Source organism: Phodopus roborovskii, unplaced genomic scaffold (genome assembly GCF_943737965.1).
Source record: "Phodopus roborovskii unplaced genomic scaffold, PHOROB, whole genome shotgun sequence".
Taxonomy (NCBI): Eukaryota; Metazoa; Chordata; class Mammalia; order Rodentia; family Cricetidae; genus Phodopus; species Phodopus roborovskii.
The window spans coordinates 4,237,977-4,250,121 of record NW_026126583.1 but is presented as its reverse complement, the minus strand read 5'-3'; the positions used below and the strand labels follow the sequence as shown (position 1 = coordinate 4,250,121).

General features: G+C 42.5%; 1 protein-coding gene across 1 annotated transcript in view; it reads left to right on the top strand.

Moving 5' to 3' along the window:
- Phlpp1 (PH domain and leucine rich repeat protein phosphatase 1) overlaps positions 1–12,145 on the top strand; it is a 193,795-nt gene that overhangs the window by 131,802 nt on the left and 49,848 nt on the right. The window contains exons 5-7 of the mRNA XM_051203918.1: positions 5,649–5,795; positions 6,350–6,580; positions 10,935–11,137. Coding sequence (XP_051059875.1) covers positions 5,649–5,795; positions 6,350–6,580; positions 10,935–11,137 — 581 coding nt within the window. The remainder of the gene's footprint in view (positions 1–5,648; positions 5,796–6,349; positions 6,581–10,934; positions 11,138–12,145) is intronic.

Sequence of the window (12,145 nt, the reverse complement as noted above, 5' to 3'; positions counted from 1 at the left end):
GATGACACTAGCTTGTGTTAAGTTGCCATAAAACTAGCCAGCACAGACAGTAACACTTTTGCATGGTGTGTTGCTACCTGAATTTAAGGGGAAGGGACAAAAGTAATGATCGCTCTGTTTCCTCAAAAGCAGTTTTGAGGGCATCTTTTTCTCTCTGCTGCTTTTTGGTTACGTCTGTGAAGCTGTAGAAAGGAACAGGTAAGGACTTAATGACATGGACTGATAGGCAACAGTCTTACATGTTTTAGCACTTTGGACATTTCTTTTCCAGTTTCAGTGCTGTTAGGACATAAATAGAGTAAGGGTGCAAATAGGAAATTGCCGCCAACCTGACCGGTAGCGTTATTACTACTTTCATTCTAACTCGTCTCTGACCCCACTTTGCACCTTTCACTTGAAGCCCCATTGCTAACAGGTAACCATACTTCGTTATACACGGGGTTTATGGTACCTAGTTTGAAGAGGATGCCAAGGGTTGCCTGTAACCAGCCATAGTTACTGACCTTGTCTGAAAATTTTGGCGTCTGTCCAGTACCTGGGCTCTCCTGTGCCAGTACTGAGACACAAAATGTGCCTTGTAGTTTCGAGGGAGTCACCCTGTGTAAATTCTCAGTGCCTGTTGTCCACTCAGTGTATGTACTGTATCATGCAGTACTGTAGCAGTGCATCATGCAGTACTGTAGCAGTGCTTCATGCAGGGTTCGTGTTTGATTTATTCCCCTCTGAGCTCTGCTGTTGGACCAATGGACCTGGGCTACTTTTCTTTGTCTGAAGTAGACTGCGTGCTTTGGAAAGTGAAGTCAGACTTCACATTTTTTTGGTAGTTTGGGAACACTATTGTGGAATTGTTTATCAAAACATAAGGTATTTGAAAAAGCATTCCCGTTGCTGATGTTGCCACTCTTCATAGGAGAAAATTCTTAAAGAAGTAGCATTGTTTTCTACAATATATTTTTTTGACCCATGGCCAAGAATTGTAACTGCTAGTTTTTATAATATATACTGGTAGAATTCTATTGAGTTCTTAAAGTGATGTGTTGAAAGGTGGTAGAGTCAAGGCTGTGTCTAGTAGTCACACAACTTTCTCATAGCCATTTTATTTTATCTATGAGCTTAGGAAATATGATAACTTCAAAGACCTATTTTTGACTTTTTAAAGAACTACCTGAAATTAGGACAATGCCTACCATCTGAGTCTGTACTAGCATAATACCTTGCAATGAGTAATTGACAAGCAGCATGAATTTATTGTTTATAATTCAATAGAGACTGGTATGCCTAAGACCAGTGTAGCAGTAGATTAGGTGTTTATTGGGAGCTTACTTTTAAATCAGTACTTTCTCCTTGAATTCTCACACAGTGGGGTTTTTATAAGGATATTAATCCTATTTATGTGGGTAGAGCTCTTACATTGCTTAAGTATTAGTATAAGAATGTAGGGCTGTGAGAGGGTAGATGTTTATATCATATCATCCACTTAACTTTCTTTAGCTTTGAGACTGTATGTGCTGTGAGATGATGTATATGTAAAATACTGTCTTGGTTACTTGTCTATTTCTGTGATAAACACATAACCAAGACATCTTACAGAAGAAAGTGCTTGACTTGGTGCTCATGGTTTCAGAGGGTTAGAGTCCATGACGATCATGGTGGGGAGACAGGCGTGCTGCTTGCTCTAACAGTAGTTGAAAGCTCACATCCTGACATACAGCCACTAGGTAGAGGGAGATGCTGGGAATGGTGTGAGTGTTTTGAAACTTTAAAACTCCTGCAACACACTTCCTTTAGCAAAGCCACACCCACTAACAGTTCTTTCCTGCACAGTCCTGCCAGCTGCCACCAAGTGTCTAGATGCCCAAGCCTGTGGGGTCATTCTCATCCAGACCACAGATGCACATAGTTCCCACTGCAATGCATGTAAGAAGAATTTTTATACCTGTGTTTTCCCCTCGGGTTTTTAGCTTTTAAACCACCAGCCTTCCCATTATTGTACAATAGTTGTCACAATCATCATTACATGTTTTTACTAATCTAAACTCTCTTCTTATGTATATTAAATCGGTAACCTGTGTGACTACAGTAGGATTGAAATGCTAGTTTAAAGTCTTTTTAAAACAATTTGCCAAATGCGCATGTTTAACTTTTTTCTTTCAAATTAGCCACTTTAATTTAGAGCTGGTTTTGTATACACATTTATCTGGCATTAAAGTCTTTTTTTTAAGACTTATTTTTATTTATGTGTGTGTGTGTGTGTGTGTGTGTGTGTGTTGTGTGTGTTGTGTGTGCCTGTCACGGAATGAAGGAAGACGGAGGAAAGGAAGTCAGAAGCCGCCCACGGTGGGTGTTAGGAAACAAACTGTGGTTCTCTGCAGGAGAAGTGCTCTTTATTTTATGTTGCGTTTTGTGATAGGATGTTGTAATTTCGGGTCTTTTTCGGTGCTGGTACCCTGGCGGTCAACTTTTACCTCTTAAGTGAACAACATGATGAAAAGTTAGCAATTTTGATCTCTGTCTCCCAGAACACATGCTCGTTGCCTCCTCTTATTTCTTTCCATTTTAAGTACCTGAGGGATATATGTATCTCTGTCGATACCCCTGCAGTACTTTTCTAGGAGTTTTAAATCTGCAATGCTGTGTGATCTGTTTTCTGAATACACAGCAGACTAACTCCAGGAAAGCTGACAGGCATAAGTTTATTGTTGGTGCGTTATAGATAGAAGTTGGGCTTTTGGAAGTAATCTTTACTCTCACCATGCCTTTCTTTCTCCTTTTGGGAAGGTTTGGAACTTGGCTGTTCTGAGCTGAGCCAGGGCATGTGAGATGTGGCGAGAAGGAACTTGTGAGATTTACTTGTCAATCAGAGTCAGCTCCCACAGTTCACAGCTCTAGAATAAGAATGTAAGTGGAGGCCCACATACCATGTGTTTGAATGTTTATAGTCAGGCCAGACAAATGTGAACTGTGTTGTTTCGATAATGTCAGATGTACAGCATCCTGTAAGCACAGGTTCAGATTAGACCCACCGTGCCCTGGGCTCCAGTACTGTGTGTAGCAACAGCCTACCGCATCTCATCTCTAGTTCCATTTCTTGGCTTATGCGAGTGTGACGTTGCTGTGGGCCTGTGGGTACACGTGAAGGAGAGAGGGTAGGAACAGGGAAGAGACCCTCACAAGCTCTGGGAACATAACATTTGGGTGGCATCTTGCTTTTTATTCTAATATGGAAAATATTTTTCCACATTAAATAATCTTAAACTCATTGCTTTATGAGAAGCATAAATGAAGCAGGTGAAATAAAATAGTTTTAGTGATAAATTTTGTTTAATCCCGTATACTTGTGGTGGTTTGGGCAGGTATGGACTCAATAGACTATGTGTGTGAATGCTTGGGAGCAGCACTATTGGGAGGTGTGGCCTTGTTGGGAGTTCTTTAGACTACTCTTGGCTTAGGGACCATTGTTACTACCTAAGTTCTCAAGGCTCTGTCATTGAGTTGATTATTTCCTTTTCTTTGTATTTATAGATAGCAGTCTTTCCAATACAAAATGAATGAGGGATACTTGCTAAGGGCCTCGTTTCCTGTTTAACCATGTCAGCTGTTTTTGTCTCTGTCTACTCTTTATTTCCAATAGTGATGGAGCTCTAGTACATTTGTTTGCCTAAGTGAGTTTTACCTTGCCTTGCTGCTTTCTTTTCTTCTCCAGAGGCCAGACCTCTGGCTCCCCTCCTGAACACTTACTGACTTTGAAGTCCTTGTTCTCCACTTTGTGGAAATCTATGTCTAGCAGATCAGTTTCCTTCCTTGGAAGGTCATTATTAATTCTCAACAGTGTGCAAAATTTCTCTTCTTACCAGTTGTGGAAAGCATCTTGAAAGAGGACCATGGCTCTGCTTGAATAGAAGCAGAGGCATCATCTGAGGGAGCTGCTATATTTGAGGAGAAGGAAGGCTGGCGCAAATACCAGTTAAATTTGAGTTACAAATGGTTTGTTTTAGCATGAGTTTATTCCATGCAAAGTTTGGCACATATTTAATGAAGAAACATTGTCTGCAGGCCATATTTAATGGTGTTAGGTAGTTTATCTGGCAGCCCTATTCCAGAGCTCCTTTGCCTCCTCAAAAACTAAAGGGCATCAACTATCTTCCTTTGTAGGAACTCTATATGCTGACATTATACTTAATTAGAAATGTAAAGATTTACATATAAAAACCAAGATAAGATGTTTAGATAGTACTGACATTTTTAAATGAAAACCATTTTTAACTTTCTTTTTATTCATTCTCTGTGTTTTCACACTATGTGTCCCAGTCCCACCCCACCCCCACCCCCAAATAACATAAAATTTAAGAGAGAAAAGAGGAAAAAAAAAAAAAAAAGGAAGAAGGACAATCCCCTGGACACTGCATTGTGACACAGTGAGTCAAGTGGTAAACCCCTTGGTCCATGTATCTTTATATGCAGGCACTCATCACAAAGAATCATTGGTCTGGTTCAAAGCCCTTGGTCCCGGCTACACCACAGACTCTGGACCATCACTGAGACTCTTCCAGGACATCCTGTTGCTACCCTGTATTTTGGAGATTCTGCAGCCTTGGGTTCACAGGACCATCCCCCCCAACCTGTACTCCAGCAGATCGCAGATGGGGTGGATGGTGGGGTGGGCCAACAAAGCCCTGGTTTGGGGCTTGGGTAGTTGCAGGATTGATCAGCATGCCAGCTCTCCCTGTGCTCACTACCAGGATGAGCTCTCCAGTATTGCCCTGGATAGCTCATCCCTTGCATCAATGAGTAAAGGTCAGGGCCGACCAGTCCTCTGCTTTTGAGACCTAAGGGTGGGTCTCCCACACCTACACCTTCTGGGCCAGCTTTGTGGGGTATAGGGGCCACTCTCAGAAATGTTGCAGTTGATGAGGGACAGGGAGCTCTTGTGACCTCAGGGCCAGCTCTCCCACCTGCCTCAGACATTGATGGGTGGGGGACAGTGTTGTGTTAGGGCATCTCTCCCCGCCCATGCTGCCACGTGACAGATGAGTAATAGGGGCAGCTCTCTCATGCTCACAACATCAGAGCTGGCTCAGTCACACCTGCTCCAACACCTGCTCCTACTGTGCTACCCAAGTGCAGGGTCTACTGTCCCAAGTGCTGCAGCTGGTAAGGGGGAGGGTCAGCTCCTTCGCCCACCACAGGTGGCAGCCTCAAGGGAGTGAAAACCATTTTATGTAACACAGATATCAAGATGGATGCCATTGTTTTCTGTTTTTGCCAATCTGTGACTTTGTGTCTGGGTTCTCTGTGCAATCTGAAGTATGTTCAGTGCCCGAAAGAAGCAAAAGCAGCACAAAGCAAGTTTGTAAAAATAGTCTTGACCTTGGGATGTAATGTTAATTGTGTAAAGGACAATAGAGTTTGAAAGTAGAACGTATTCTTCAGTTACCCTGGCTTTACAGCAGTAAGTCTTTCTGAATATGTTTTAGTTTTAGGGAAAACACTGGCATCAGAGTCAGATTTGCTCTGTATCTTTGCTACTCCCTAAGCCTTGAAGGGCTGGAGTTCTACCTCAGTCAGATCAGGTAGTAGAGCAGGGTTATCCTCGAGACTGTGCCATGCATTTGTGACACCTGCTTCTTCTTTCTCTTTTATTGTGACAGGTTCACCAAGCTGAAGAGCCTTAATCTTTCCAATAACCACCTAGGAGCCTTTCCGTCGGCAGTCTGCAGCATTCCAACCCTAGCAGAGCTGAATGTGTCTTGCAACGCTCTTCGAGAGGTCCCAGCAGCCGTTGGAGCTATGCAGAAGTGTGTACTGTAAACCCCAGGGGGATCTGGGAGTCTCCGGGGAAATTGCACATCATATTAATCTGTTATGTTTGCCAAGGAAGTGCTGGCCTCACCTCTAGCAGGAAGGCACTTGTAGGCTGTAGAACTCAACGTGTTAAGAATTTAGGTCTTTAGTCGAGTAGGAACTAAAGTGCAGTTCTTTTGAACAGCACTCCCTATGAATGAGTATATCTACGCATAGAAGAGGTTACTTTCTCATTTTCTGGGCTATTGAATTTTAAGCCTTACAAATTAATTTTAAGAAAAAATAAGTAAGTGCATATTGGGGCAGGTTTGCACTGCACTTAGCACATGTGTACCTTTGCAAGTTGAGGAGATTGGTAACATTTCTCATTTTATAATAGAAGGCTAAGGTCTTCATTTCTGATCTTATTCCCTTGCCCATTGGTACCTTCTGCCTGTCATTATACTTTTGCAGCATTATAGTAATGTGATCTTCATGAATTTGTATGTTGATAAGAAAGTTGGAAAATGTACATTTTTCTGTGTAATTGTTATGTCTTCTTTGATAGCTTGCAGACGTTTTTGCTGGATGGGAATTTTCTCCAGTCTCTTCCTGCTGAGTTGGAGAACATGCACCAGCTCAGCTATCTGGGTCTTTCCTTTAATGAATTCACTGACATTCCAGAGGTATTGGAGAAGGTGACTGCTGTAGACAAACTCTGTATGGCTGGGAACTGTATGGAGACCCTCAGGCTACAGGCTTTCAGAAGAATGCCTCATATTAAACACGTGGACCTAAGGTAACGTCTACTGAGAAATATATCTCAATTGAGTGACTGGCTTGTATTAATGACTAATTGTAGGATTTGTTCTTCCCTGAAGCTTGCTTTAAAATATCCCAACTGATGAATGACTTTGCATTGTGAGGGTTTTCTTTGGTTTTGTGAACCTGACCCGGTGTTAATTTGCATGAATATATAGGAGCCCTGGGGTAGAGGACTGTTGATGTTAACTGAAAATCATCGAGAACGTGGTGGAGATTGTTCCCAGTCTTTCTTATCAGTGTCTTGCCTGAGACATTCGATACTGTGAAATATCTCTTGATTCTTTTTCCCCTTTAACTTAATGTATGCATTAAGTTAAAATGATTTAACTTTTTTATAACCATTCAAGTGGCTCAGAGCTTAGCTTACCATTCTTCACAAAAACATAAGTTCTGTAATCAGTCTCCTATCAGATCCAAAGTTAGCTACTCCCTCTACTCTGATCCCTTGTAAAAGCTGAGAGCCTTCATTTTTAGTTCAACCACACTGAAACCCAGCTAGGAACCTCTGGCACTGTCTTTGCTGCCCATGGGTACTTTGCCTTCATCCTTTGGTAAATAAGCTTCTATCAGTTTCTAATTACAGAGATTCCTTACACAAGAGGACCTGTTTTTGCATTCCCTTAGAGATGTATTTATTCCATTCTCCATATGTGAGTGTTTTGCCTGAATGCGTGTATGCACCATGAGCATGCCTGGGGCCCACTGATGTCAGAAGAGGGTGTCAAGCCTCCTAGAACTGGAGTTATAGGCAACTGTGAGATGCCATGTGGGTACTAAGAACCAAATCCAGGTCCTCAACAAAGACAAGAAAGTGCATGTAACAGTTGAGCCATCTCTATGTGCCCAAGGAGGATGCTTGTTAAATTTATCTTTTTAAAAGAAAAACGAGCTTGTTATGGATCTAACATCTTACAAAGCAGTGTACATGGGTGAGTCTTTAATGCTGGCTTACTGAGTTTGGTACTTTTTCAACTAAATTACCCCCCCCATCCATCAATCAGAAGTTGATGTTTATTTACTATCTTGAGTAGGTTAATTTCTGTGTTTACTTCTGATCTACAAATTACAGTTAATAATAGAACCCAACTTCTGGAGTTGTGGATAGAATCAAGTTGAACTGCCTAGCACTTGCGCAAAGGTATCTTTCTTGACGTCTTTACTCTGTGGAAAGCGGGACTGTCCTTGCTTCGCTACCCACTTTCCCCTCTCCGCTAACACAGGCGCTTTCTGAGTGTCATTCAGTAAAGTGGCTTCGTTTGCTCCCTTCCTTCCCACTTACATGGTTTGGCTTGTGGACCGGACATCCTGCCAGTGGAGAATTGCTTGGCTTCTCCTCACGCTGCGAAGGCAGGCTTTCCTAACTAGGGTTATGAATGGCATGCAGGGCTGAAATTTTTCATTTGGCAAATGTAAATAGTTGTAATCGATCTGAGTTTGAGAACTTTTACAATGGGACAGGGACAGACATTTTGCCTGGTTAAATTTATTTATAAGCATAATGTTTTTAATCTGACTTATTTGTATAGGTAATTTCGTATTTCAGAATGTAGGTCTGTTTTTCTTTTTTCCAGTGATTCAATGATGTGGCTCTCTTAGAGCCAGCAATGGTAGGCACTGACCTCAGGTAACAAATTTGAAGCCGTTCCAGAGTTATGTGGTCCATGTGACAAAGCAGTCATTTCTCTTGAATGAGATTACAAATGAGGTTGATTAATGTGTCTAGTGACAGCTCTTAGGAAGAGCCTTGAGAAGTCCTGGGATTGTGAGTTTAGTTTGAGTCTTTTTGGATGACATCAGGTAGATGCTATTTACCAGAGAAGACACTGGACATTGTAAATACTGAGTGCATAGGTAACTGTTCCTTTCTGGGTTCCTGTGCTAAAGCAGAGAGGGAACGTGTAGATTTATTTCTAGTTCTGTCCTTGTGTTCAGTTGAAGCTAGTAGAGTCACTGAATTCCCTCTACACACACACAGCTGATTTTATTGCACTTCCTCCCAAAAGATATGCTGCATCAGACTTACAAGCAATCACCTTTCCTTGTATCCCTTCCCCTCATTGACAGTCTTCAGTATAATCAGCCCTTTACCTTTGCTCTTTGTCTTCTTGGGACCAGGTTCCCATCAGTTGCCAGCTGGACCACGAATCCTTTGTTTCCCTTCTTTACATCCTCACTCGTGCCTGTGAGGCACAGGCTTTCCTCAGTTGTATCTGCTTGCAGCCCAGTGGCTTCCAAGTCCTGTGCAAGAGGCTCTGTCTTCGCTTCTCACTGTGTGTTCCAACATGGGCTGGGCAGCCATTTCTTTGCTACTCTTCCACAATGACACTGATGCTGTATTCAGGCACTTTATGACTGGTTGACTGTGCGGGAAAACAGCTGATGTAAGCGTTAGCTTTGAGTAGCAAGCCATGTGCGTGTGTGTGCTCTGATGACTTAGAGATGTAGAAAACAGGCCTGTAGAAAATGCTCTTAGTCTTGCTCTCCCAGTGTTAGCATTCAGTAGGTAAAGCCCTGGTTAAGTACATGAATGTAGCCAGTATGTTACTGTCCCCTCCACTTAGCCCGTGGCACGCTTGAAAGTCACACATTGCTTTGCTCCTCGCTTTGATGGAGAAGCCACAGGGCCACTCTTTGTGAACTGCCAGTCTCTGCTCTCCACACCCTTGGGATTCAGTGGGGTGCACCCGCTTTGTAGGGTCTCTGTATTTTGTACATTCCTACAACATCACAACATATTTAGTTCTTCTATGGAGCATTGCAGAGCACTTCATCTTGTTCTTACCAATACAAAGCCAGAAGTGGTCACCAAGGCCACAGACCAAGTGTACACAGACTTGGGAGACAGGAATTCCTTCCATTTTCGTGAGTGTTTTACAGAATAAGAAACATGTTTTTCTCATGTCACAGATGACTTAGGTGACTGTTGCTCTAGGTGTCCACACACAGGAACCATACTTTTCTTTTCTCGTGGACTTTCTTTTGATTCCTCATTAAACAAAGCTCCTCATCGTCTTGCTGCAAACCTGTGGGTGGGTTGCTGTTTGAAATGAAGATGACAATGCTATTATGGTCATTCAAAGTATAATTTGGGGAAGAACATGAAACATTCCTTAAATTCCTTCAGGCCTGTTGTCTCCAAAATGAGGCAGCTTTTTATTTCTTTGTGCACATTCTGATCATCTATTGAGCATTTGGAAATGGGCACATTTCTGGGCCAAGGCCAAATTTGGAATCTTACAACCCAGAACAAGAAAGGGAGGAACTAAAACCATCATTTTAGGGACATTTGAAGACACCATGTGCTTGCTGCCCTTGGTTGTTGGCAAATCCTCGTGCTGTGCTATCACTCATCCTTGCATTTCTTTATGGTATCTCTCACCCGCTTACATTCATAGCTCCGGTTTGTTTTCTGAAGGACGGAAACTCCAGGGAATGTCTGCTCTTAAACTCCGTGTGTAATTACAGCTCAGGGCTTTCTTACCTGGGGAGAGAGGCGTAACCTACCCTGGTGCCATGAAAGTGACATTTCCATCTATTTTCTTGCAGCGGAGACTTAATTTATATTTGTAATACTGATTTCATATCTTTCTCATATTGATCCGTTGGTGCTTGTCTTTCACAGCTCATCTGCAGTAGCTTCACTCAACCAACTGGTTATCATGACAAAAGATTCTGCCATCTTTTCCTGTTTTGCTCCATTGTAAAATTGATGCCCATCAATGTCCTTCGTTTTATGATTTCTCAATAATCATGGTGCCAGTGTGCAGTAGTAGTAGATGTATTGAAGTAGCTTAGGCTGTCAGTCCTGATCCTAACAGTCAAGAGTCCCTTTGCTACCTTTCCATCTCTGGTGCTCCCATTCAGTATGTGCCTTGAGTTCATTGTCCTTTATAATTGCTGTCTTCTTTTCCATACTTCCGTCTCTTCCTTTAGGGAGCCAGTGCAGTCCCAGTGTGTCTCCGGTGGTTCTGGATTTGTTTCCAATGTTCATTCCAGAATGGCATCTGTGCTCTCCTAGCCTCCTTCTTTGGAAGTGCCTAAGTAGATATGTTTTCTTCTTTTGAAGTGAATTAAGTAAAATCAATATATGTGTTTCTCTTCCAGCCTTCATGGCCTAAATTGTGTTCAGGCCTCTTAGAATTGTAGTTAAAAATAGCTAGTGAATCTTTCCAGTTAAAAAACCGCCGATGCTAAGATTACAGACAGCATGGAGCATTCTAATACACTAATACTTGAGTCCTCTCTCATTACAGCATACTGTTTGGGTTCAGCAGTTTATTTCTAGCATTGTAGCTAAGTAGCTTGTGTTTGTGTCCTTCTTCCTTAAGACTGAACGTACTCAGAAAGCTTATAGCAGACGAAGTGGACTTCATTCAGCATGTCACTCAGCTGGACCTGCGAGACAATAGACTTGGTGATCTCGATGCTGTGATTTTCAACAACATTGAAGTGCTGCACTGTGAAAGGAATCAGCTGGTGACACTGAACGTTTGTGGCTATTCCCTCAAAGCACTCTATGCTTCTTCTAACGGTAAGTGGCAGACTACATCCAAACCGCTCTGTTTACCCAGCCCCGTCATCCACGCCTCACTGACTTTATTCTCTCCTCATTTACTAAAGTAAGTGTTAAATCCTTCCATGACAAAAGGCCCGAGAGAAGAATGCCAGCTGGTTATTTACAGGAACCAGAAGGGAAGACTTTTTTATTCCTAGTTGGTCTTTCATGTCATGTTCAATTGCTCACACTGGTCATTTGTTTCTTCTGCTTAAAGTAAGGGGCAAGGTAAACCGTTCCACTGGCTTCCCGATGAAATACTGGAGGCTCCATTCAAGACCTGCAATTTTGTGTTCCACTGACAATGGGATTACTTGAAGATAAACCTGGGCTATGTGCCCATAGGAACATCATGAGAGCAAAATTCTTATTTATTAACACCCTGACTGGGGTTGTTTATTACTTGTGGGTGTATGGTGTGGGGAGTCAGATAGTGTAACTTAACAGGAGAGATCCTTAGGAGGAGTACGTGATACAAGTAACGCTTTCATTCTGATAGCAAAATAACTTAGGACAGAGGAGGAGAATCCACACACCATTTGTCCAGCCTACCAATATGGACTTGATATGCGTGACTCATCTGCTCTAAGGTGGGAGGGTGCCTGAAATGTTGGAAAGAAGGGAGTTGGTACCACAAAGTTACTCTGTAAGCCTCTCACTGGGACCAGGGTGGGCTGAACCTCTAAATGAAGAGCAGGCCTTTCAGAAACTGCTCTGTCCAAGGAACAGAGCCCTCGGCAGACAGTAGTGCCATTTCCTAAGGACAACCTAATCTGACTAGAGGAGCTCGTTTATGACACACCCAAGTGTGCTGTCTCAGTTGTGAGAGAGTCAAACCGAGGGGCGTTTGGTTTTATGGATGATATGTGAGAATTAAAACTATGCTATTCACTTGGGTGACCTTTTAGGGACAGTTTAGCACACGTAACGGTGAGAAGGCACATAAATGAGTAGGAGCAAAGTGAACCACTCACGGTTGCACTG